General features: G+C 42.8%; 1 protein-coding gene across 1 annotated transcript in view; it reads left to right on the plus strand.

Annotated features, from left to right (window-relative positions):
- The first annotated feature begins 1,643 nt into the window (after positions 1 to 1,643).
- Positions 1,644 to 27,872, plus strand: part of LOC110968069 (solute carrier organic anion transporter family member 5A1) — a 46,331-nt gene continuing 20,102 nt past the window's right edge. The window contains exons 1-5 of the mRNA XM_022217878.2: positions 1,644 to 1,752; positions 2,250 to 3,711; positions 21,429 to 21,561; positions 21,678 to 21,895; positions 26,655 to 26,819. Of these exons, the coding sequence (XP_022073570.1) occupies positions 2,754 to 3,711; positions 21,429 to 21,561; positions 21,678 to 21,895; positions 26,655 to 26,819 (1,474 nt within the window). The 5' untranslated portion in view covers positions 1,644 to 1,752; positions 2,250 to 2,753. The remainder of the gene's footprint in view (positions 1,753 to 2,249; positions 3,712 to 21,428; positions 21,562 to 21,677; positions 21,896 to 26,654; positions 26,820 to 27,872) is intronic.

Raw genomic sequence — 27,872 nt, forward strand, 5'->3', positions numbered from 1 at the left:
ATAATAAACATCATAAGTGTCCACTCTCTGATGTGCTGTTCACTTAGCACTGCATCAATGCAACAGAGCCAGTAACTGTTAAATAATTCCTCCCGTCCCTTGAAGCTGATGTGTATTCATGGTGGTTTGCTGCATCGATTAGCCTGCTGCGTGCTGATAGCCAGAGATGAACCCTTGAGCAGAGGGGAGAGACGCCTCTGATGGACCATGATGGTTTCTCATTGATCTCTCTGACTGACTGTTGTGAGGCAGACATTCTCTCCCAGGCACCAAGGAGATGGAGGAATACAAGAGTCTTACAAATTGTAGAGAAAAGACTAAACTCGTGTGGCATTTTAGATTTAAAAATGGCCTTTTGTTAATGCTTTAAAATTGTGAGGGGTGAAATACAGCTTTAGCATGCGGTCAGTTTCCTCCTCTGAGGAACCGAACAGCATTGGAATGAGAAGATGAGAAGGAACTTACCATCCAGCCTGTAGTCCAGGAAAATAATTAACGACTTTCGGGGAAAGTCATCCATCCTTTTGACAGGCAGGGGGAGTCTCTAAAATAAGGTAAATTAGGCCTACATCTTATTCTCTGTCAGCACAGATGTTTCCCATTTAATGTTAAGATTAATAAATAACAAATGAATCAATTTGTTTCTTATGATATTATATATTTTTTTACTTAGTAAGAGTAAGTGGTTGTCAAAACAATAGAGCAATCAACAACTAAAACAAAAATAATATACTTTTTGTCCTCATTTCTTCTTATTATTTACATTACTGTGATTTCTCTTTTGTAAGAAAAAAAGTTGAAAGGATGCATAATATATATTCGGGTTACACTGAGACAATAAACTGTTTTCACTGGCGTATCATTTTAGTTTCATTTGACAATTTATTGCCTCAGGGAGGTTTCCGGTCACAGAGCCTATTGTCTATATGAGCCTGTGACCAGTCAATCACTGCTATGTCAGCAAGAGTCCCAGCTGTCTGCATGACGTAGTGCACTGAACAAGCACCCATATGGACCTAGGGGCATGCTGGGATATGGAGTCATGTGTGAGCTAGTGTAATAGAATGTAACATCGTGGAAATGCGCATAGAATTAGCTTTCTATGATTGTTCATTATGAATTATGTCTCAAATTGTTGCTGTTAATCATCTCTAATTCTCTTATAATCAAAAAGGGTTGTGAACGCAGCTTAGATTTAAGGAATAAACTACAAATCCCAATGTGGCTGGTGTGGAAAAACAATTCATCCCCACGGATTGGTGCATTCAGGTTACCTTCTCCACCTTAGGTTTGAAACTTGTAAATAATATTTTAAATCGGCTGTGGGTTGAGAAATGTCTACAAAGTCGACAATTGCGTATTTTTTTGTGATTTTTCCAACATGTGAGATCTTAAGTGCGTGAATACTTTAGTTACATATGTGAAAAAGGGTATTAGTAAATATTAAATGGGTTTAATATGAGCAAAGAATACATCTATCACCTTTCACCTGTATTTAGTCACCTTTTACACTGGATTATTAATAATTTTTTTGTTTGCGAGTTTAAATAATCCAAAGTATTCATGATTCCAGCGTTTATTTCTACCTTACGAGGGCTCCGAACTATGATTTATCAAATTTCCGACGGTCCGTGAAGACTCTCGCCCACCAGCTCCAGCAGCAGCAGCAGTAGCAGCCATCCGCATCAAAAAGATTTCATTCAGTGTGTGGCTACTCCGTGGAGAACAACAGGCTACCTCCCTCAGTCCTCTGTGAGTATTACAGCCCTGTCTACCTCCAGCTTTTCCTCGAAGTTATGTCTAATAATATTTTTCGTCCTTTTAGTCGAAGCCGGGTTACTGTTATCTAATATCGCTGGTGTCTCTCGCTGAATTGGGGTTTTTATTTCTTTCCAAAGTCAGGGACTGAGACGTTTGTGGACAGCGTGGTCTTTTGTTCTCTAGGTATATTTCTCGTTTTGACAAAGGAAAGCTGGGTTTTTACTTCTGCTAACCGCCGCGACACTTTGACAGCGAGGTGTCAGCTTGTTGTTTTGTGTTATTTTTGTTTCTGGAGGAATATTTTTATGTGTTGTTGAGCAATTTATCGATATGAAGCGACCGGTATTGCCCAGTGTAGACATACTGTAATACCAGACTGACAAGTGGGAAAGAGATGTTTTTGTAGGTAATTAAATATTTATTAAAGAAGTCGCTATTTTTGATATTTGTTAATGTTTTCGTTTCCCTTTTTTGTGTTGTATTTCTAGGATGCTGCACAGCTATGGGACAAAGGAAACAGGAAAAAAAAAGCTTTGAAGCAAGGTTGCCATCTAACAAAGAGCCATAAAATCAACATCAACATGGGATCCTACATTTGTAATTGATTACGTGCACACTTTTTAATTATACAGGTAATTTATTCTCCCCTCATAGATAATCTCAAGTGTTTGGTCAAAGAAGGTGATGATCTTCACTATTCAGTCAAGATCCCACTATCACAGTCGTTTAGTGGCTCAGAAGCATATTAGGGGGCAAATGTTTTGCTCTCTAGGAGGCTTTTGTGACAGAGCACCGCTGCTGTAAATAGAGATGTGGGATAAAACATGCACATAACTAGAGGGGTCCGGTCTGCCTCGGTCCTACTGGCAGGGCAGTCTTCTCTCCAGCACCCAACTCTGCAGCAGCTCCACACTGTCCTCATGTGGCATTAGTTACTGACTGACTTGTCAGCACAGCCAGGAGCCGACTGAGGCTCAAACTCCAGCTGCGCCATGACTTCGTCTGACAACGATGAAACTGGGAGCGATCTGTCCGAGTCCCTGGAGATCCGCGAGCTCCAGGACCAATACATGGACACAGAGAACTGTTTCAAATCCAAGAGTTTACCCATCCTGAACGGACCCTGCCAGCAGCAGGGCAAGACCGCCAAGCCCCGGATGGTCAACACCACCCACACCTGTGTGGCCGTGGAGGAGGGCAGCGAGCTCCAGCCTAAGACCCCTGACTCCAGCCAGGCGGAGTCGCCCTCCTCCAGGACAGACTTCTCTCCCTCTGTGTCTAGCATGGTGGGGCTCAGCAGCTCTCTGCCCGTGGAGGCTCACAGGCCTGGAGGCTCTGGAGGCAAAAAACTTGGTTTCTCTCTATCCCGCCTTATCCACATCCCAGCCAGGAAGTGTGTGCGGGTCATCCTGAGTGACTCGCGCTGCTTCCTGTTCTGCATGTGCTACCTGACTTTTATTCAGTCGCTGATGGTTTCGGGCTACCTGAGCAGCGTCATCACTACCATCGAGAAGCGCTACAGTCTCCGTAGCTCTGAGTCCGGCCTGCTGGTCAGCTGCTTTGACATCGGCAGCTTGCTGGTGGTCGTCTTCATCTCGTACTTCGGCGGCAGAGGTCAAAGGCCACGCTGGCTGGCTGTAGGTGGTGTTGTGATTGCTGTAGGGGCAGCGTTGTTTTCCCTTCCCCACTTCATCTCACCGCCCTACCAGATCCAAGAGATGAACTCCTCAGCGGGCCACGAAGGCCTCTGTCAGAGTGTCAACGGCAGCGGGCGCGAGCTCGACATGACATCGTGCCCTCGCGACCAGGAGGGCAATGAGCACAACCTGTACGTGGCGCTGTTCATCTGTGCCCAGATACTTGTGGGCATGGGGTCGACGCCAATCTACACCCTGGGGCCCACCTACCTGGACGACAACGTGAAGAAAGAAAACGCATCCCTCTATCTGGGTAAGTAGTAGAACAGGAGGATGGATTATGTCACAGAAGAGCACTACAGTCACTGAAATCCGTTTTATATTTCTTCCTTAAAACCAACATTTGCAAAAAAAATGAAGCAATCATGTTAGGACACAGAAGCAATTAGGTGGTTTCACACAGATGACAGCCTGCTTTTTAGACTTCACTGGTCTTGCTTCACAGTAAAAATGAAGTGTGACTGGAAGGATGCAGAACTATTGGGTTATACAGATAGTGGTTTGTAACACAATTACTGTCAATTATACAAGCTGATTTCATTCCCGTTATAAATGGATTGGATGCTTTTGCTCTGATAAATTTAGAAGGCAGCTTTTAACTGGTTGGGCTTGACTGATGTTTACCAGGAGAGTATGAACGTGCATGTGTGTATATACAAAGAGTTCATCCCTAAGCTCTCTGTCCTTTTGATTTAATCTCCAGGGCATGTAACCTCTGCACCACATTGAGGTAAATACAGACACTGCAAAGTCAACCTTGGGCCATGAGAGACAAGTGTGTTGCAAGAAGCAGAACTAGGTTGCTTATGATTAATGGCCCGATGCTGTCTCTGTATACTGTGCAATACTGCTGTGTCCTTAAGTTTGTGCTTGTGCACAGAAACCTGGCAGCAGTAAAGAAACGTGTACTCATGTTAACCCAGAAAAGATGAGATTCTGCTGTAAGTGCTGCCAGATTGCTTTCTGTGTCCATGTCCTGTTGTATTCCTCCTGACGTTTCCTCACAGCTCTCCTGTAATGTATCTGCTGTGCCGGAGCTTTACTAGCTTTAATGGGTTTGGATGTACATGCATACCACATACTGTACACAGCTTATGGTGCAGATCATGATTGCTGAAGTAATCCCTCTGCCTGTCTGTGCACTGTGGTTGGATTATTGGGACGTGGGGCTCCCCTCAATCTGGTGCAATATCTCGCGCAGATGGTCAGTGTCCTACTGACCTTTACGCACAGGTGCAGCTGATATCATTATCAGCTAATCTACTCATTATGTTTTTAATAATGATGTGGATTATTTAGACAACAGAATGTCAGAAAATAGTCAAAATGTCCTTTACAGGTCCAAGAAATGCGGTGACGTCTTCCAGTTGTTGTTGTTTTTCTAACCGCAACAGTTTAATCCTCATATTATTCAATTTATGACATAATCCTTGCATTTAAAGGCTGGATTTACTTAATGTTTGGCATTTTGCTTGATTTAAACCATTGAACTTATCAGAAGTGTTGCCAGTTAATTTCCTGTCGCTGCGCCTATCAGTTAATCGGCTAATTGTTTCAGTGTACATGTCATTTGCATTTGCTGACAGCTGTCTGTAAGCCCTTCAAGTGTGTGTGTATTTGTGTGAGGAATGATGAACTCTTTAAGACAGAAAACAACCCTGACATGGTTGCGCAGCATTAGCCACAGTGCTGACACCGGCCCCTTATCACAACATTACACATCCTGTGGAGCACATTCACCGTCGAGTCCTCTCGCTGGCTGCTCCGCTGCCCCCGAGACCCAGTATTGATCAGATCCCTGCGTCACAGGGAGCCAATGCAGCATAGCTATTGAACCGGCTACAAAAACAAGGAGAAAACAACCTAAGACACGACTTGCTCTGCCCTCACCTTGGCAGGGAACTCCACAGCAAATGCATTAGGGCTTCAAAGGCTCATTGAGTCGTCACAGTCTTGACATCCTCTCGTACAGATTTCCATCAAAAGCAGCGCTTGCTCCGATGACCTTGATGGCTATTTTCAGGAGACTTACAGAGGGATAATCTGTTTCATTCCAGCAAAGCATTGTTTGGGAAAACAGAGACGTGTTCTGACATGTCGGATGGAGTGGATAAGTGCGGGAAAATGTTCTTGATTTGTGTTTCAGATACTCAGATAACCATGGTAACTAGGTTCCAGTTGTATTATCTATGTGCTTTGATTTTTTTTTTGTCCAGACAGTGCTGGCTTGTCATGTAGTATCATGCCTTCACGCAGAATGTAACCCTGACTCCCTTGTCCTCCTGCAGGGAGAATGATGGAGAAATTGTACTACAGTATTTTATCTGTTCAACCTGACATGCTCAAACCCATTTCCATAGTTCTCCAAATTAATATTATATATATAGGTTACCCATATCTGCAGGAGGGTTCCTCAAACTTACCTTGCAGTGCTGTTTCCCCAAACCCATTACTGTAAACCCCATCTCAATTTGCACTGGCTCAGAAGGGAGGAGTTGCTTTTATAGGACAATGCAGCTTACACTGAGGGGTACTTCTGGTGTCCTTGGAGAGAGGGAAGGCGTGCACGTGTGAAAAAGAAGCTGTGAGAGTGTGTGTTTTTTAATTTTTTTGGTCAGGATGTTTTCTTTTGTGCATGCATGCGTGCACAGTCAAGCATTCCCTCTGACCTGTCACCCCATTTCCCAGCTCTGGCCCCACATCACTATGGTAATCTCATAGACAGCATCTGAACTTTACCTCTCCTACTCCACTTCAGGAGCAAATGGTGAAATCAGTGTATGGTTCACTTGGCTTTTTGAATTTTGAGTTCTTTGCTGTTGCTGGAAGCAGCCTCCGTGTGCACATTTTCACTTCTTTGTATTGCCTTTTCTGTCCTTCTGCCCTGACAGATTTACAACATACCATTCTTGGTGTTACTATGGTGAACGTTTGCCTGTGCCCTCGTCTGACAAGCCACTTCATTTTGTGTGAAGGTGGCTGCTTGTATTAGATGAGGTCTCTGTTGTGCAGCTGAATAACAATTCCTCGTGAAGAATAAACTGGAAGCAAATGCATTTGACACACTTGTTCTTGTTTTGTTGCTCCTCCTGTTTGTGAATGCCTCGAGTCTCTAACAATCTGTCTCCATCTGATTTTGACAACACAGTGACCTACAGATCTAAACGCTCAGTAATCGCATATCTTGTCACTGAACTGTTGATCCATTCCAACCTTTCGACAGCTGGTTGTGACCTCTGGTTATGAGAGTGGGTGTTTTTTTTTTGCCACTGATGGCCTCTTTGATTTACAAGATAATGAGGCCGAGAAGCTTTTATTGATGTGGGATGGTTTGAGAGATTAGGTCTGATTAGACTCCCCGCTGCTTGTCCAGAGGAGGTTTAGGAACTCAGTTTGCAGTAAAAAAAATAATTGAAATTTCCACTGATATTACAATTGTGTGTTTATGCACTGTTGTTCTCTTATAACCTTTCCCAGTCTAGACTTTGCAGTCTCTTTGCATGCAAAGGTGCATGCAGCTAGCTACCCTCTGTACATGCAGGATAAGGTTAATTGATTCCTCCTGGCTGACAGTCACCCACTGCCTCTGCATTCATTGGCTTGCAGGGCAGGAGGCTGAAACTAACATACTACTGTGTGTTATTGGTTGTTTTTGCATTATTAATGTTTTATTGGGCGCTCATGAAAAACCAAGGGTGTCTGATGTAGCTGCCGATTAACACAGTGGGATTGTAGAAGACGGGAAGAGGGGAGCTTTAACACCCACAGAGACGGCCTGAACAGCAGTCTTGTCTGCACTCCGAGACACAGACGCGCACTCACATAGGCGCTAGGGGTGTGTTTTCTGCCGACAAATTTAGAAAGAACAGTTGCTCTCAGTCTCTCCTCTGAAGTGTTTGTAATGTGTGTCCCCTGCAGATTAGGAAGGCAAAAACAGGAACGAACAGTGAGTTTACAGTCAAACCTCGTGGTGTTTTTATCATATTTTGTGATTCACGATTAGCAGCCGCGGCCCCGGCACGTCCCTTTCTGTGCTCACTCAGTCAATTTCATTAAATTGTGTGTCCTGTTCTGCTCAGCAGCAGCCAAAGCAAATGCAGATTGTGCACACACAGAGGGAAACACAGGTCCCCAGAGGACTTGCCTTCTCCCTGCTGCTCTCTGCCCCTTCAGACTGACTGATCCGATTTCAGGATTGGTTTAGGATACTTGTGGCCCCATCAGAAGCTGGCACACATATAGAAAGAAGGCCGGTCCCGTTTCATCATCGTCCCTTTGGCTCATCCTCATGGAGGGTTTGAATATCGCTGTCCCCGTTCCCTGTGCACAGTCCTACTGGTACCGGACACACTGGTCCTCGGGGTTACTCAGCAGCAGGTGACCTTTTTAGCTGCAGACTGCAGGGCTGCAGCTCTGACTACTACTGTTACTGTGTCTCCCCGGTGAACCGCTGACCTCTGTGTGGCAGATCCAGTGCCACTGATGACTGTCTGCAGGAAAAGTAGGAGTGATGGAATGAGGGAGAGAAAGTTCAGATAAGTGTGGGAGTTTGTTTGTTTCCAGAGGCAGGGGTATCAACCACAACAGCTGGAGTGTAGTTATTTCTCAGCCTCATTGGCCAATGACTAGTGGCTATTTTTCAGCGTTGTGGTTGTTTTGACAGTGTGGGAAGGTTCCTGGGGAAATGCCACAAGAGGTTTTTGTGATAGCAGGAACGCTAAGACACCTTTTGTTTCCAGCTATGCAGGAAAGAAATGGACATTTTTCTTTGTTCTTGCTGGCTCTTTGGTCCGTGTTTTTCCACTGACTCCTCATTGATCCCTGGCTCTTGTTGACTCAGGTTAAAATTAAATGTCTCCAAATACCTTTTGAAGTGGTTGAATTGACATTGTATAGAAACGCTGCAGAGGGGTGTTATTTGTCATACATTTTGAGACAGTTGCTCATTAGAAATTGACTTAGAAGGTAAAACATTATTATTGCACTAATTGACTTTATGACTTGCTACTCCAAAAGGTCAGGACGTACAACCCTACCCCTTAACACAAATTATTGATCGTATTTGGGGGGTTGCATGACTATTTTAACAGCATCTGTCTGTTTCCACAAATTACAGTGCCTTGTTTTCAAAAGAATTCAATTCATGTCTAACTGACTGTACATCTGAACTCCCAGCGACTTCTAAGTGTTTTTTGCTTCTGTGACATTTTTACTCACAGTGGGCTCATTTTTCAAAAACGGTGCAACCATGGCTAGAAGCAAAGAGAACTCTGATGTATTTTGTGCACTGTGACACGGTTGTAATGCCTTAATAAAATAATTTGGAGAATAAACGAAAGTTGAATGATAAAAATTCAGAAAGTTGGAATCAACACATTAAATATTTATGCCCACAAGTGTTACCAATACTAGGGAAAATGTACATCATGAAAAATAGCATCATATTTTCATTCCTCAATGTGTTTTTTTCTATTTTGATGCATAATTTTTTAACACTAAGGGATAGGAATCACAGAGCAACTCACAATATGATGATTTGATGAATATGATTTACCCACAATAGTAATGACATCATGACACAGGGTTCTGCGATACTGAATACGTTGAAAGACAGTCATCAATGATAACTCACAATATGTGTATAACTGAAGAATGCAACCAAAAAAGACAAAAAGTTGGAGTTCTTTTTTTTTTTTTTTTTTTTTTTTTACAGCATTGTGGTGTCAGTCTGCCATTTTCTTCAATGAAATCTTGTTTTTTTTTTCACTGCAAATTAGCTAAATTCAATTCACTTTACCCCTGAAATATTTGGTGCCAGTGTTTCGATAATGGATCACAGGAGGAATGATAATTGCCAGATTGATATTCAACCCACCGGTGTTTAATTTAACTAATCACTCCGCTCAGCTGCAGGATCTGTTTCTGCTCTGTGTTTTATAACTCACAGTTATAGAAAAAAACAAAAGCCCACTTCACTTTAGATGTCCTCGGCCTGTCTGTTGTCTGAAAACGCTCAAAATCCTTCAGCCTCTCAGTGCATTTTCTCTGATGAAGCTAATCGGCATTGTGAGGAGGAGCTTGCCCTTCCTCTGCCTGTTGTGTCCAGTCCGGAAATGAATTGTTGGCAGTAATTACCAGATGTTTATCTGTTTCCAGGGGTGCGGTATGTCCTGTGGTTATCAGGACGGACTGTACTGCTGCCATCACGTGCTGTATTCTCAAAAAGACAGATAGTGAATTGCATTGGGATTTGACATATCTTGATTTGCATGAACCATCCAGGGGTCACGTAGTTGGATTTACTGAACAGAGACATCAAACTGAATTACATTTCTTCTCGTACACTGTATCAGCACTGCTCAGTCCATCCTCCATGTTGATGCGGCCTTTAGAGAGTTGTTATGAGTATTGTTTTGCTACAGGGATAGAAAAAAAATCCATTCCAGTGTTGTGCCCTCTGAGCAGTAGTCTGGCTATTGTTCTCCTTGACCCTTGTGCTGCTTGGATGGAGTGTGAGCGAGGCAGTGCTGCTGGAGGGAGAAGTGTTAATGGCATTTATGTAAGTGCAAAAACAAAAAAATTGTGGTGCGTGTGTGGGGAAAAAATATGCTATTGTTCACAAATATGTGGGTATTGTCAGCGAACACTCATCTCTATATAGACGTTCAAGCAGATGCTTCCTCACTGATGCCACATTGGTTTCATTTAATTATATTTTGGATGTCCTCTTTATGTTGACCTTAATTGTTTACATAAGCGTTTGTCCCCCTTTGACCTTCAGCTGTTCTTCTACTGTGCTGCCTGCACATAGAAGTCCCATCTGCGCTGAGCCTCCTGGAGGGACAGGAGTCCACTCTGAAGGAGATGGATGGCTCTAGACATTTTTTGACTTAACCCTGTGGGATCGCTGTTGCACATGCACAAGTCGCACATGTAGAAGTGCAGAAAAATAATGCATTATGCCCCAAAATGTAGCCTGACAGGCGTGCAGACTAGGGTGAATTTTGCTGTGCACATCCATTTGTCTTTCATGACAGCTCTGCTGGGCCCTATTATGCCATTAAATGTAGCATTAATCTGGTTGTGCATTATGTAACATAGGCTAATAGGCTAACACGTAACCGTGATGCAGCTTATTGAAGAGACAGTGTTTTGACAAGTGTCGTCCGCAGATGTTAGCAAGTGAAGATGCTCACTGTAAGGAGCTGGGGGAGGAGGGGTGCATTTATGTTCACGGTAAAATTCCTTCTCTTATCACAGATACTGTATGGGCAATTATTCACCCAAGTTTGCTGCACTAATGCAATTTTTCTCAGTCTTTTGTTCCTGTTGCTGTGTGTTTTACATTTTGGGGGGCCCTAGTTGTTAGTAGTCGGTAGGTTTGGGTGTGAATGGGGAGAGAGCAGCTGGCAGGGTGCTGGCTTGGGTGGTGCAACATATATGTGTGAATGTGATGGTGAATGCACCTGCAGTTGGGGGTGGGGGAGGTTGTTGGTAGTGAGTGCAAGAGGAGGGGTTTTGTGTTTCAGACTATACACTTTGGTTTTCCTGCAAGCTTGCGATGGCATTTGAACATCTGTGTGTGTGTCTGTGTGTTTGTGTGTGTGTGTGTGTAGAGACAGCAGTAAATACAGACCCATCAAAGTGAGGCGTGGCTTCATATGCTCCTGTCACAGTGTGTAGGAGGCACCTCTGCTGCAGAACAGCAGACTAACTCCTTTTCTGTTTGCATTACAATCAAATGGTCTGAATAAAAGCATGGCTGTGCATGTCATCGCCTCTATGTTCTGTCACACGTGTGATCAGCAATGAAGATTTTCCATATTCCAGTTAAATATCTGTATTTTAAATATCCTTTATTTTTTACCAGTGAATCCAATCCTGTTGTTGCCAAGGAGAAAGAGTTTACTCATCACGTTAATTTGCTCATGGCATGAAGAACATTAACTATGATTAAGAATGTGCATTTATTCGTGGATATATTGGTATGGTGTCTTGATAACAAGGCATGAGATAATGCAGACTATTAGAAATTGTGCTTTATGTGTGAAGAACCCTCTTTTTTTAATGAGCTGTCTCGTTTTAGAAACTGCATTCCTTCTTGTTTATTTCCTCTTGAGGAGTAGCAGTAGTAGAAGATGTACTGAGGATTCCAAAGTCTTGGCACCGGCTGAAGATTGGGGGGGCACAGCTTTAGTGCCATGGACCAGATTGCTGTGCCATGTCTTTCACTGAGAAAGGCTGAAAAGCTGCAGGTGCAGGCTTGTGGCAAAGTAAAACCTAAGCCCCCGTACTCGCTGCTCTAATGGATTCACACACACAGCTCACCAAGTATAATGTGGTTCTACTCCCAGCCCAGATGCCTCATTCATGGCCTCTCATCAGCTGAAAGATTATCTGCAACCCTCTCAAACGCTGGAACATTAAGTATGCACAGACAAACGCAGAGTGGTAACAGATTTGTGTTTGACGCTAGATTTGGGAGCTCTCTTCCCGTGTGTTTCTTTTGGCAGGAGTGAATGAAAGGGGGGTAATGTAAAGGTCTCCTCCAACTGCCTGGATGCTGCTCAGTTTTAACAGCAATTCATACTGTTTGACAAAGCTGTAAAGTCGCAGCATGGCGCATTTTGGTACACAGAATGACCTTCATAAACCTTAATTGTACCCTTAATCTCACCAAGCTGATGAGTAATCCTAACCTAGAATAGCAATTTGTTGACTTAACAGCTTGGCCCAAAAGTGAGTGAAAAAAGGCTCAACAGTGGCCTCTCTGTCTCTGCAGGTTGCCCTGCTTTGGCAGTACCTGGCCTGAACCTCACTCTCTTTTTTTTTTTATTTACCTAGGTTCCATTGCCAGAATGCTTGATGCTTGGAACTGCACATTTTCAATTAATATACGGACAATTTGTCTCAGAAGAAACAAAAAGAAAATGTGTATTTGTTCTGGGAGTGTAAATCTTAAGGAAAGATGGATTAGGAAGAAAATCCACAAAAGATGATGGATTAGACAATTTAGTAAAAGGATTTACTAAATGTTGCAGCTTGTGAAAGACTCCTGCGAGACATTAGAAAGTGAAGTTATGTGAAAGGGAGGAGGCACAAAGGAATTAACTCATTTCTCTTAGGCCTTGCCTTTGAATGACATTCCATCAGTAAGCCATTTAAAAAGAACTGTGTTGGTTTGATTGGCTTGTCACAAGGGCAGATTGGGGGGAAGAAAGAGAGTGAAATAGATTTGCAGTTGTCGCAGCATTCACAAAAATGCCTTTTGCAAGTGCTGCAACATAACGGTACAATCAAAAGTGAGTCATAGCTCATTCATATAAGCAATGTTAAATCATTTCAGAAATACAAAGTGTTAAGAGTTTTAGAAAATAACTATTTCATCAACATATGCAACCAATTAATCAGTAGGTGGATAGCCAATTTAACAGCTTATCCAGCAAGTAAGGTGATAAAGTAAAGCGTAATTAGCTGAGATAATACACAAAAGCAACAATAACAAGTACACTCTAGTATCCAATAAACACTGTATACAATATAATTTTTGCTTTACAAAAGGTAAAGCATAAGTGGTTGGAAAGCATAACTTCTACTAAATCATATTTGAGTTTGAAAGTGTTTCGTAAGCTCAGACTTTCATCAGCTTGGTCTTTAAATCTTGTGTCCTATGCAGAGTTGCAGGGCTTGATGCATTTAGAGGCCTTGTCATATGTATTAATGCAATGCGGAAGAGAGAGCAGCTGAGGTCTGACCAGATATGCATCAGTGGCTGAGTTCTCCTTTCATCACCTCGTTTGCAGCTGATTTGGAAACTTTGCCTTTCTTTTGCGTTCAGCAGTGTTCTCCCAGCCTTGAGTCCCTAACGTGGATTCTGGTAGATCAGCAACAGCAGTTTCATGGTCTTTGCTGTCAGTGCAGGTCTGTAAGCCTTAGGCCAGCAATGGCATCAGCAGAAAATAGTGATTTGGTGTCATAGTTAGGGTCTGTGACCCCGCTAATGCAAACGGAAGGTAAGCTGTGGGTAGATAGGATCCCTCAGGAAAGCACTTGCATACTGCAACAACTTTTTGTTTGTGAACTGACTAGTACTTTGGGTCCTTCATGTACATCTTTCTAATGTGTTGCTTTTCTTACACTTAGTACCAATGAATACAGAACAGTGTCTTCATAGCTGGCTGAAGAGTAGCCTCATTGGCTGACTCATTACTGTACCTGAAGCTCTGTCCTGCAGCCAGGGAGTAGCTATAAATAGAGAAAACCCCTTCGTTCTCTTTTTTCATTTTCTAAATATTTGATTTTGCAAAGTGAGCTTGGGGAACCCCTGCATAGAAAGTACATCAGCTTGCATGAAAAATTAATGGCAGGGTACTGTTTGGATTTTTCCTCCACTATGACAAAGATCGGGGCATTATTGTCATACACTGAAAAGCTTTTGTGCAACAGTTCTGTTTCCAGTGGAGCATGTACAGGAGATTTATAAATGGATTGTGTCTCTCACCTTGGACCCATCAGGCAGTCAGTGCATCCCTGAAAGGCCACTGGGTCAGAGTTTTCAGTGTAGAAACGGAACACAGTAGGAGGTTGAATGCTGAAGACGGACCACAGACGCTGATCAAGTCCTTACTGGCCCCTTGTGACTTGTCAAGTCTTTGCTTAAGGGGCTTATACAGTAATGCCTCGAGGTAAAGAGCTACAAAAGCCCGATGGGTGGCCTGAATGCTGATTTCCAAGTCAGAAAGGCTGTGATATTGCTCTTCATCTGTGTGGTGCTCACAGACCCACAATGCGTACTAACTGTACAGCAGGATCAAAGTTATTTTTTTTTAACTTAATCTGTTAAAATACATCTTAATGTACTTGGTTCTCCACTTCAAAGCTAGATTTAAAATTCCTTTCCTATCGTAACCTTTTAACATCCACTCTTCTGTGCAGACTCACAATGTAGAGCATTCACAAACTGCTAGCACAATTAAATATTGCATGAATTTAAGCATCTAATTTTTGTATTGATAGATTTACATATTTTCAGTCAGTGTGTTCATTTTACAAAACGACGCTGCATCTTTAAACAATCCAGGTTCAATGCATGGTGTACTATGCAATTAAAAGCTTGAGCCTTTGCTTTGTAAACAGTTGCAAAGCTAAATCTGCATGCTTTTATCACAGAAACAATATCAGCCAGCTTAGTGCATGGAAGAAAATGACTTTTTGACCTATTTCTTCCATATTTGAGCTGCTTAACAGCGCCTGGCTTTCATCAGTGGTCTGTGTCTGTTTTTGTTGTGTAGCAGTGGCCATTTGGAGGAAATATGGATTTTAGTTAATACTTTGTCTTTCCATATTGCTATATAAATGTGTGTCTGCATGTTTTTTACTCCGCTAAGGAACTCAGTGGAGTTATGTGACTCTCTGTTAGCAACATTAGTCAAGAACGGACAAACGGTTTTGGATGAAATTTTCAGGGAAGATCAGAAATGACACAAAGACCACCTCATTAGATTTTGGCAGTGATGTGGCTTATAGTCTGGATCCATGGATATGTTAAAGATTTCTCTATCATGGCGAGATTGCAACTCGGCGTCACTGTAACTATGACAAGTGAACGCTACGTCAGCTGCCTGCTGATGATCACATGATTGCGATCCTACAACAAATCGACTGCTGAAAACTTATTGAGACTTACCTGTCGGAAATGATACAAGGAACAATTCATTGAATTGCAGGGGTGTTTCCGAGTCCCATCAAGTCACGCTGCTGTGATTTCTGATCATCAAAAGCTAGTAAACAAATGCTGTATTTTAAAAAAATAAAAAATCTACCTTTATGACAATGCTACATGAGGGTTGAACGACCTTGGTGGAGTACTGCGCTCTGAGTGCTTTTCTAGTTACTGTTTGTGTCTAAATATCTGACTTGGTAAATTTTAGTAAGTTGGGTTTATGCTGATTTTATGTGTTTGCCTTGATAGAAAGTCGAAGTTTGTTTCTTCCTCAGTTGATTCTCATTCATCTCTTCCACCTCTTTCCACTTCTGCTGCTTTGCCTTTTTTTTCTTCCCCCACTCATTCCGCCTCACATCCTGTCTCTTGAGTTCCATCTCATTCACCTTCCTGACTGGTCTTATTCTATAAGAAGCACTTGAACAAGTACCCAAATAGATCTCTTTTTTTTTTCTCCATTATTCACTAGATGCTTAATGCAAGAACATGCACAGTCCTGCAAAGCGAACTTGTTCCCTAAGGCTGTAAATGAGAATTTGCACTTCATTATACTGTGGAACCGGGAACATGATGCGTCATGAAGATGATCATCCACACATAGCAAATAGATGTGGATAGAGAAAACACGCCTTTTAATTTGCATTGGCGCATTTTTGTTGTGTACTCTGTGTGCCGTATAGATAACTGATGCATATTAATGTGGTTTGTGGAACTGCCCGTACTGTGTGTGTTTGAGGCCACAGTCACTCTGTGCATGCCCTTTGGGTGAAACTGTAAGGTTAGGACTTGTAAGAAGACACTGCCCTGTCAGCAAGTTGTCATGACAATGCTGTCATTCCCCTATTTCATTGTCTTTTTCCACCTCTTGTCTCTCGGGGGGTGAGGGGGGGTCACATGACTGAACTGATCTCCATAACACAGGGATACATAGAGCAGTGTCCGTCTCTGTTGCTCACTTTCTAACAGCAGCAAGCCGCATAGATCATCTATCATATAGCTGTCACCTCCAGCTACACTTCCCAAAGAGCTTCAGGCATTGAGCTGAACTTTACAGTGCAGCAAATCAGAATTCAGAGCTCTGTGCTGCCGTATCACATAAAGTAAGTGTTATTAAATAAAGCAGAATAGCCCATTCAGACTTTTCTCCCCCCGACATACAGCCGGTGTGAAATCTGTTATTATCCCGGAGTAGAGAGAATAGGTAATGTGCGATGCATAATGTTGCATAAATCAACATGACACGGCTCTTAAGTAATGCTGAGAAGACAATGCTATTAAATCGTTTAGAGATTCGACAGCTCACACGTAATACATTGCGTACAAATCCAAGGTCGTTGTGTTGCTGCCTGCTATCCATTCCCAGGCTTGTTTGGAGGCTAATAGCCAGGCGGAGCGCTACATAATTCATTGAAACGAACTTTCCAGCCAAAGAGCGGAGAAGGATTACAGAGGTAGGCTCATACCTCTGCAACCTTTATTGGTGGACGGTGACAAGAAAAGCATCTCCCAAAACAAATGAGACTCATGCCCTGGACTGCACATAAACATCAGTGCGCTTGCACGTACACACACACATATATTGTGCTCTGTTTGGTGTCAGCATGTGTGGAGTTGCAAATGTGATAAGGGCAGTCTGACACTGATGATGCTTCTGCTGTGTGAATTGTAGCCTCGACCTTTTAACCCCACTGTTTTCTGACAAGGCAAATCCTGTCCTTTATTTTGTCCACGTAATTAAATCAAATCATTAATCTGTGGTAATTAGTTTGGCCACCGGGGAGCTGCTTCATTAGGTACAATGTGCTTTCTCATCAGGTCCGGTTGCCCTGCGTTCTCTTCCTCTGGCTGAGTCTCGTGTGTGAGGGGTGAGGAGAACAGAAGGTCAGGAGAGGCTGGGGGTGGGGTGGGGGACCACGCAGACGCCATTTTATTGTTATGTCTGAAATTCCATTGAGAGCTGAGGCAGCCGTGGAGCCAGCGATGTGCCTTGATAACTACAAAGCGTAGCACAAACCGCAGAAACACCTTGAGATGCATTTCTGTTTCTCTGCAGCGATGATAATTTCACCAATTTTGCCATTTCATTCTTCTTTTTTCTCTTTCACCCTCATTCATCCCTACATGCTCTGAATGAGTCAGTGCAGCTCATGAATACAGAGAGTCGGGAGGAGCGGGGCTCTTACAGAGTGTGGAGGAGGCAGAGTGGAGACAACAGAGCAACGTTGGTCCCTGAAGGTTAGATATAAGAGGGATGTTGCTGAGCAAGCTTTAGCACTCTGTTACACAGCAGGATCAGTCACCACAGACTGCAGCCCAGCTCCTCTCTTTTCCTCTCCTTGTTTCTTTATGTTCTTTTTTTATCCCCACATATTATTATGTGTCTCCCTACATTACCTGTTTTCTTTGTCTCTGCGTTCTCTTCCAGACACTTGCCTCTCAGTTTATCAGTTTTCATCTCTTTCCATGACTTACTTTATTGCCTTTCTCTTTCTGGATTACTGTCGTGTAAATCTCCTCTCCATCTGCCCGACACCGCTGTATCCATCCATCACAAACACTGGAGCCAAAACACTAAATTGGGGTCAATGATGCACTATAAACTTCTCTAACCTCACCCCTCCTTCATTCTTATCCTTGATGCTCCTGCACCTCCCCTGTCACGTGTGCACATGCATGCATGTAAGAACTGGTGTGTGTGTTGAGGATGCAGAGAGGAGCTGACCTTGTCTGACGCTGAAGTAACTGAGTTGTAATTGATACATATGTGCTTCTTGATGACTTGTTATTAATGCTGGGATGTGTGTGTTTGAATTTTGTGCACAGATGTGTAGTAAAGATTTTCTCAGACCTCATTAATATCTTGCTGATATTGGATTCCGCTGGTCTTATGTTAACTTGCACGCTGCGCAGCTTCATCCGCAATTTGTATCTTTTCATGCATGTCTAATGACCAGAACATAGTCAGCGCAAAATTACTTCTACATATTGAAAGTCAAACTGGTCGACCACGAAGATGATTTACATGCTGACTCTGTATAGCATAAGAGGGAAAAGCCAATAACTGCAATGGAGAGTTCCTAATCCATTACCTCCACACGTGTACAAAGCCGTATGTAGTCTGTAATGTATTGTCCTTCACGTGCAGCTGGTGAAGGTCTATTGCGTAATTGAGTAAAGTGAGCCTGCGGGCGCCATGCGTTCTTCATTGGCATTCACCCCCTGCAGTCCACTGACGTCTGCCGCCACAGCGTGTGTGTTGAGTGTGTGATGGAGCGCCGCTGCTGTGCCAGCATATTCCTCAATCCTGTGGCTCTGCCCCGGCCGCCCTTCAGGCCAGATACGGCCCTCCAGTCCCTTCATCTCAACCTGCTGATCCTAAACTATCTCGGCTTGGTGCCAAGCGGGCAGGATAGGGCAACGAGTGAGGCGCAGTTTATGACCCCCTTTGTCCTCCAGTGGGCAGAACACTGTTAACGTGATGGATGGAGTGGCAAGGCAGACTTACACAATCACCCAGAGGAGATAAAATATGTCCATCCCGGCCTGGGTGCCCTACAGAGGGGAGGATGGAGTTTGGAGGGCAACCAAAGGACCATACTTGGTGGTTAACCTTTGCCTGACAACTGACTGGCTGGATGCACCTGTTATATCCGACTGAAACCAGAATGTAGTGAAATTATATCATGCTATGGTAGCAGAACAAGGGCCTACGGACTTGTCTTTGTTGCTCAATATTTCAATAATGTCCATGTTAACTAGTCTTTTAGTTAGATTCTGGCTTGATGTCTTGTAAGCTCTACTGTAAGAGGCAGCTTACAGTTACAGTTGTCTCCATATTTCTATCTAGGACTGAAATAGTTGATTAATTACTGAGTAAATCAACACAAAATCATTCAAGCAGAAATTTGGCTTCCAATTTCAGCTTCTTGAATTACCATTTCTCTTTGTGATATACGATGATAAACTGAAAAGTGGTTCAGTTACAGCCAGATTCCTTCTGTCCTTATCCAACACAAAGCTGTGTCTTTCTGCTTCAGATTTGTCCAGCTTTACATAATTTGAAGAATCAGGCTGTTGTGAAGGTTAATTTGGAGGCAACATATTTCAATCTGCGGTGCCTGCAATCTATAAAATGTCTACTCAGCCTCATCTTTAAGCTCAATAATCAAGCTCTCGTTAGTGTTATAGTCAGCCTTTAATTTTGTGGTCTTTCTTTGCTTGCTGTACCACCAAAACATGATTCACAAGCTTGGGTTTTGTGAGACATTTCTAATTCCAAGATGGAGATAATAACATAGAACCTCTTTTTGCCCTTGCCAACTATAATTAATAGTTTATTGTCTGTGGATGGTAATATCCTGTTACATTGTGTCAGTGGTTTGACTGCTGCAGTGAATTGACTTTCCGACCGAGCAGGATATGAGAAACGTCCGAGTGAAAGGAGTTAAAAAGATGAAATATGATATGGGAGGGAACAAGAGAAAGAGACAGGAGAAGTGAAAGGGGGGTGGACACCTGCTTTGGGTGCTTGGAGGAGTAATTCTTGTCTGCTGAAGTAAATTTGTGGGAATTAGACACTAACACACCTCCAGGCTCACATGCAAAACTGTTAAACAAGCTGCTACATGTTTTATATATGTATTCATATTTGTACACATTTTCTACCCTCTGTCTTTATTACGTAATCTTCCTGTGTGTGTACAGATATTTGTATTAAAATCTTTGGCGCCTTGAGAATTGATCAGTGTTGTCTTTTATTTTGTGCTCATGTATAGCCATTTGTGTGTGTCTGCTGTATGTTGATAAGAGGATTTGTTGAAGGGCCTTTTGTTGTTCAAGCAACAGTCTCCTCTCTTTCTCTTTTCCCCCAATAGTTTTGTTCAAGGAAGCTAATCATTTAATTAAGTCTGGATACAGATTTGGGCTTTGGGACATTGCCTGAACCTTATAAGAATCAGGAATGCAATTTTGTACACATCCACAGAGGAGAAGCTGACCAGTAACACTCAAAGTGTTGGGATGAAAACACTGGAGGTAGAAAAAGACGCGAGCCACTGGAAGTGATATATGCAAATGTGGGATCATTTGGTGAAGCAGACTGAGATGAAATGCCATTTGAGTATCCATTCTGACAAAAGACCACTTACTTGATGGATGAGAAGTGTGTGTGTGCGTGCGTGCGTGTGTGTATGTGTGCGTTTGTTATGCAATCTGACTGAAAAGATGTGTTCCTTTGGTCCCGGGAGAGAGATTAGGCATTTGAGTGTTGATCTGGACATACAGTACACCTGCTGCTAAACAGAGACTCGGCTTCAAACACGAGCACACTTAACACATGTCCACACACATTCACACACACACATCGCCAGTGGGTCTTAGTGCAGGCATCCACGAAAATTATATTTGAGAGAAACAAATCAAGGCACAGGAACATTTAGCTGGATATGTGTGTGTGGGTTTGTAGCTGTTTTGCAAGTAAAAATATAGCCGCAAAGTCTGTGTGACAATTTTGTCATTCACAGACGCATTTTAATGCACATGCACGCAGACACAGTAATCATAAAGTGCTAATCCATCCCCTCGGTCACACATATTCACACGTACGCACATACGCTCAGCTAGCGGCAGTGTTCCAGGTGTAATTATAGAAAGTTTGCCCCCTGATTCCAACTGGTAAATGGCTTTCACTTGTGTCTCTGCTGGATGTCCGCAGGAGGTTTTTCCACTTGTCCAGCTAAGGTTATCTAACTTTAATGAGTTTTCCCCTTCCTGCGGCAAAGTGACGGAGCATGATTGGCTCACCTCAGTGATGGTCTGAGACCCCTGGAGGGTTAATGCCCCACCCCCACTCGCACTGAAGTTCGCTGGTGTGTCAGAGCTGCAGGCTTGCCCTCAGGTCAGTGTGAGACCTCTGGAGCTTTCAGGTCGGTTGTTACAGACGCTTCATAAGCTGTGAGAAATGACCTAAGGGCTGGTTGAGAGTTCCCACTGATCTCTATGCAGGTGTTACGGATATGGTGGACGAGGAATCAGAGGTAATGAACAGCTCCCCCAGGTCGGATTTAAACAGGGAACACTGGGTCATTAAGAGCATTAATGAGGAAAGTGGAAGAATTTGTTGGCGCTGAAAAAAAGTGCTGTCTTCTTGCTTTAATTATGTGAGTTAATTTAGGTTTCATGGCATCAGAATTTACAAATAACTGAATATTTAAGGCAGTTCTGACCAGTTCTGTTTATGCCTCTTCCAGCCATCATGTATGTAATGGGCGCCCTGGGACCTGCAGCTGGCTACCTGCTGGGAGGCGTCCTCATCGGCTTCTACGTTGACCCCAAAACTGTCGTCAACATCGACCAGAATGACCCCCGCTTTGTTGGCAACTGGTAAATATGCATGTGCATCTGCATGCCTGCCGATTTCCTTATGTTCATTCCCTGTGGGACAAGAAGTCTTCCCTCTGTTGCCTTTACAGCCCATCTGTTTTGTCTTTCTTCTCCAGGTGGAGTGGCTTTCTCTTGTGTGCCATAGCTATGCTTCTGGTCATCTTCCCCATGTTTGCCTTTCCCAAAAAGCTTCCTCCACGCCACAAAAAGCGGAAGAAGAAAAAGATCGCCTCACCGGGTGACGTGTCCAGCGATGATGAAGTGATGAAGGAAAAGTCCAGTAGCAAAGGCCAAAACGTTTCCTCCTCTATGGGCTTTGGGAAGGACATTAAAGGTGAGAAACGGATAATATCAACCATTCTAGTCCACCTCTGGAAGGTGTTACTAGTACTTTACACAAAGGAACTGTGAACTATCGATGTACAAACAGGCTCTAATCTAATCAATTACTTGGATTAGTCATTTTATGCAACGGTCTAAGCTTCAGTGAGATCTCCTTTAAAGATATTATTGATTGATGATGGAAGGGCGTGCCTAATGAAGCAGTAAACTCTGCCACTGCTACTGGACATCGCGTTTTTATTAACTTTAGTCAATGAATAGCAAACACGGCTCAAGGTCACACATTTGCTGTCATGATTTTGTGTTTAGCTCAGCAACCTTCATTTTGAGTAAAAGACCGTATGTTGCTCAGGCATGTCTGTGCATCTCTGCTAGGTCTTCTCTGAGTCAGATTTATCAGGAATCTCCCGGCTTTCCCTGGAAGAGCCCCCTGGTTAAGTTGAGTCCTAGTGTTTCCTCTTGTCTCATTTTTTTTGCTCTCAGACAGACACTTCTCTCTCTCTCTCTTAAATGAGCTCTCAAGGGAACCCAGTCACATTTCCACACACAGGACTAGACTGACTGAGCAGCAGAGCAGCAAACATGTTTGCTCTCATCCACTTTAATGCATGCAAAATCTCTATTGTGAATTCCAGCATGTATTTAGCGCGACTGTACTGTCATAAATTAATCCTAATATATGGGCACAACCAAAGCTGTCAAAACAGGGCATTGTCTTGGAGAGACACATACTGTAACCACGAATGCATCAGCTCGCTCTCCTGCTGTTTTTATTTGTCTCAGCAGGATGTTTTGGGCCGTTGTGCAAACTATGGCCAATTTCGCAGACTCAGGCCCTTCAATGTTTGCGATGTATTTTAGTACTGTACATGTCCTTCTATTGAGGTGTGTGGGTTTGTCTGTAGCACAAATTCAGCACTTTCTGTGAAAGATACGCTGCAGTGAAGTGGCTGTTTCCAACAAGCATTTTTTTTTTTTGCCCTTCAGATCACAAGCAAACACTGAAAAATGCTAACACCGAATATTTTCTGTAATGTGCTTCGGAGGGACAAACTTTTGATTATGGAACGTTCCAGACCTTGATCTGCCGCCGCGTGAAAGCAATTCCCCTTGAAATGTTTGAGGTATTGACAAACAACTGCTGACATCTGCATCACAACCATGTCTCAGTAAATGAATAATCACCTGACAAGATCAGAAATACGGGTACAGTAATTTCAGGTGATATTTTATTCATCAATAGGACAACACACCTCCCTGTAAATGCTGTTTGAATCTCCACTGTTCAAACTAAAGCCCCTGATAGATGGCATTTGGCATCCACAAGAACCATTTGAAATATCACTTTCATTATCAGTGCAATCGATTAAATATTCATGCAAAGAATCTACTAATAGTTTCGACTGTAAATATTGAAAGTTGAACACCCAAAGTCATAATGCACTAGTCTGATATGCTCGATCACTTCCAGCTTTAATATGGACCGTCAGGGATGTGTGGGAATCTGCCTTAATCATTCTGCATTAAATACAACAGCTCTTCGACATTTGATGTAAAAAAAAAAATCTGTCTTTAAGCAATTGTTTACACCCTCTAAGGTATCATAGGTCACTTCCTAAGTGTTAGAAAGACATTACTTCAGTGTTAACTTACCAAAAATGAGATATAGCCTTAGTCTCTTGTAGAAGCTTGAACCAAACAAATAACTCTAACCAGTAGTTGATGATTAGAATAGTTAGCAGTTCACTTTATGTGACATTGTTGTCTGAATTATTTGAATAATAATTTTAGCATTAGTAATGTTAGACACAGCTACTGTACTGAATCATCAACCAAAAGCTTTGCATGAAGTATTTGATCTTTAACATGTACACAATTAGATTACAGATTTATAAAAGAAATGCAGATTTTTGGTCGTGTGAGACCTTGGTCAGCATTTTGACTGACTTTATCTCAAATGCACTTTCCTCGCAAATAATATGCCATTATGTTCTGTCCTCGCTGAAAGAAAAATATTGTAAAAACCACATGGAAGAAACAGTTTGAGCGTGTCATCAAATAAATTCGAACAAATAATGCAAGACTGTTGAGAGCCACTGGTCTGTCTGATTGAGAGAGCAGCTGCTGTAGATGCCAGCAGGACGGACTTCACCATCTGTCCCCCTCCAGACAAGATTACAACCCGGCTCCCAGGAATGAAATAATTAGCGTCACTATTCTGTTCCTACCTTTGATCTGGGATAACACTGACAGATGCTGCTAACATTTCCCCACCTACAACAAGATCAGTTGAATTAGTGCAAAGACGGCTATTCCCAAGTCAAGGCACCATGTCACCCAGTTGGAGTGGCCAACTTCCGAATAATCTCTCCAATAAAAGGCAATAATAATCCACTTTACATTCTTCCTGCCTTTTCTTTTGTTCTTGCCGTGCTTTGTGGCATTTGCTTATGAAGCATGTGAGCCAGAAGAAGCCCTCATGAGAGCCTTGTGACTCTAAAGCCATAAAGTTTGCTGTCAGCAAAGGGTTTAAAACCCCTGGACGCATCGGATAAAACTGGAGAAGTCAGATGTGTGCTCCGTTAGATGTGCTGGCCAAGTCTAACTTTTGTTCCCAGATGTGGCCTGTGACAGACCACACACTTAAAACAGAATCCACAGGGACAGAACAAAGACTGAGGTGAAAGATTTGCATGAGAAAATATAAAAGTACAGAATGTTTCAGAGTGGACTCAGCCGCTGAGCCTTGCTCGGACTTAGGTGACCTCACTTGTTTCAGTTACTGATAATTATTTTGATGGAAGGACCTTTCCTGGCCTTTTGGATTTTCTACTGAACAATACAAAACCAAAGAGGAAACCTTTCTTTGATTTCTTGTGTTTAGCTGCCTTTTTTGTTTACACAAAAAAATATAATAACGGGATGTTGAAGTTTGATACTTTCTGTCACGTGTTTTCAACAATTTAACTTTTTAACAGCGTTTTGCTCCAACTCCAGGTCAGTTCGTAGATTTAGTCTGTGCTGCGCATCCTTGGTCTTCTTCAGGACATTCAACACTAAAGAAGCACTCAAACTACATGAGTAATTTAGAAAAGCAGCAGCTTGAATGCAAGGTCCCTGTGGACTGCAGAGATCCTCATTCCGTCAAACTGCTCATGAAATTTTATACCTCAGCCTCATTGAGATGGAGGAGTTTGTATGCGCCAATGACCTTGGACCACTGGAAAGGACAGGGATTCACACATGAAACATCAAGAAGTCATTATAATGGAGCAGTTACAGAGACAGGCTTCCTCCGTGACCTGACGTGTTTGTACATTAAACAGGATATTGGGATGGGTAGAGGATTGTGATTTGATGATTCTGAAGTTGGCAAAAATCCACATTACCAGCTCGACTAGTTCTTACAAACAAGGTTTATGGGGACTGCGGGCAGCACACCCAAAGCAATGTTCTAACTGCAGCAGAAGCACGAATTAGTCTGGCAGAGCTGCAGGTTTTACATAACAGGGTAAGCTGCCTTTTCCCAAAATCCAGGAAGGTGTTTTGTTGGGTGAAATTGTGTTTACACGCCCTAGCACAGGATACGCAATAAGTCAAAATGCACTTTTGACATATTTGTGATTGGACTGCATCCTCAGATTGTGGACATGGGGTAGAAAAAAAATGAAAAAATCAATTATATTTCCTTGGAGCTGTTATGTGATATAATTTTTTAAAATATAGGTAATTTAGGTAGAATGTAAGGTATTTAATGCTATTAACTGTCATCTTGTGAAGGTGTTTTATCAACAGTAGGGTGGTAATGATTTGGGAGACAACAGTTCAACGGGGAGGCCCATGTTTGAGTTGCTATGACAGGCAGCATCTGCTCTGATATGCCTGTGAGTTAGAACCAGAGTCCCTATTAGCTCCTGTTTGGACAGAGATTCTACCACTGACGTCAGAGTTTCATCTTTGGGGATCGGTAAAAGCATTTGCTACCACTTTTATTTGTGGCACTTTTCTCAGTCAGTACAAACTACTAGAGTGCAGCTGAAGCAGAAGCAGCTGAATTCTGCCCAGTAACAGCAGTGCACTTACAGTAGGACCACATGACTTTTTGAGTGGCGGCATGAGAGGGCATTATGCATCATGGTGACCAAATCATATGGACACAACCATCAAGGAGAGAGAAAGGACATGTTTGCCCTTGTTTTGATAAACCAGGGGTGACGGCATTCAGGCTCGATTTGCAAAGCTTGGTTTGTTTTGCACATGCAGCGCAGATGCACACAATCTACATGTTTGCATTATTCGGTGAACTTGCTCGTTACTTTATGAGGTTATTAAAGCTTGATAAAGCAGCTACAGATGCAGACAGGTAATTAAAAAGGCAGCATTGATGTTTAGATAGTGCTCATTACTCCGTTCATGTATTGTTTTGTGCTTCTGCAGGCTCGCTTGAAACTTTAATAATGAGACATGGAGTGCATCTTGGAATGTGAGACTGTTTATGTATGTGTGACTTTATCCCTGTTATTACTCAAGGTTATTATTACATAAGGTTTATTTGGGTTACAAATACAGCTTTTTTGTCTTTTCTTAAACACAGCTTTCCGGTAATGACTCTTGTTCTGACGGTTTCATCGGGTTTTGTTTGTGTGGGAGTGAGTGAGTGAGGAGTGAGAGCCAAATTGAGAGAATGATTGTGTGTTAATTACGACTCAACAATAACCAGGTGCTCTGTCTTGTCTTGTTTCTGTCCCCAGACCTCCCCAAGGCAGCGCTGAGGATCCTCAGCAACATGACCTTCCTGTTTGTCAGCCTGTCCTACACGGCAGAGTGCGCCATTGTCACCGCCTTTATCACCTTCATTCCCAAGTTTATTGAGTCACAGTTTGGCATCCCTGCCTCGAATGCCAGCATATACACTGGTAAGCCTTTTTTTGTCAAGTATCCCTCACTCTAACTTATTTCTTTTGTTATTATATTGGCTGTTTCATGCATTAAATGCTTTGCTCTCTATTGCTGTGCACTAAGAAATGCCATTACAGTACAGCGAAGCGACACATATCACCATCAAGGATGTTGGGAGTCTGTGATGAGAGATTCTGAATACTGCTGTAGAACATGATGTGACTTTTATTATTTAATTGATTAATCTTCCTGCTTCCTGAATAGGACAATAAATGATCATCACATGTTACATGCAAAATTAGTCTGTACTGGTTCACATCGTTCACACTTCTCCACGTGCATGCGGTGATTCACACTCAAAGGGCAGAGCTATGAGTCATAGTCCTGCTGGATTTCATTCAGTGATAAGCTTCCATTACATCCCCTGACTGTAACACACAAGTCTCTGCTGACTGCGGGAGCCACATTCATCATAGCGTGGCCACGCACATAAAGACACACACACACCAACACATATGTAGGGTGTACAAAGCACCCGTCTAATCCTTCAGTCGTGTCTGAGCCAGTGGTGCTAATGCACAACTAATCTGCTATCAGGATTATTACAGCAAGGAGTGATTGAAAACTCAATTATGGCTTTGATGGCAAAAAAAAGTGCTTGTGTGTCCAAGTATTCTTTCGGCTAACATATGGTTGTTTCTAGACACACATACAGACACAAATATACACAATGCCATTGCCTCATCTCATCTGCCTGTTGCCAGGATACAAGGGGTAAGGGCAAACGGGTGGTGCGGTTGCTATGACTACCCAAACGATGCCAAGCTGCTGGGATGTGATGATGGTTGGAGACGAGGAGGAGGAGGAGAGGGCACTCCTGTTGATAGGAGCACAGTGTTTCCAAAGCCAGCCAGGTGGACCGACTGAGTGTGATGTTCCCCTGATGATGGCGAGGGATGGTTTGAATTTTTAACAATGAATGAAGTCCCGAGGATCAGTGTTTTAACTGTAAATAATTACTTATCCGATTTTTAAAAAAATGTATCGGTAAAATGCCATTCAATGGGACT

The sequence above is a fragment of the Acanthochromis polyacanthus genome, chromosome 20 (assembly GCF_021347895.1).
Source record: "Acanthochromis polyacanthus isolate Apoly-LR-REF ecotype Palm Island chromosome 20, KAUST_Apoly_ChrSc, whole genome shotgun sequence".
Classification (NCBI taxonomy): Eukaryota; Metazoa; Chordata; class Actinopteri; family Pomacentridae; genus Acanthochromis; species Acanthochromis polyacanthus.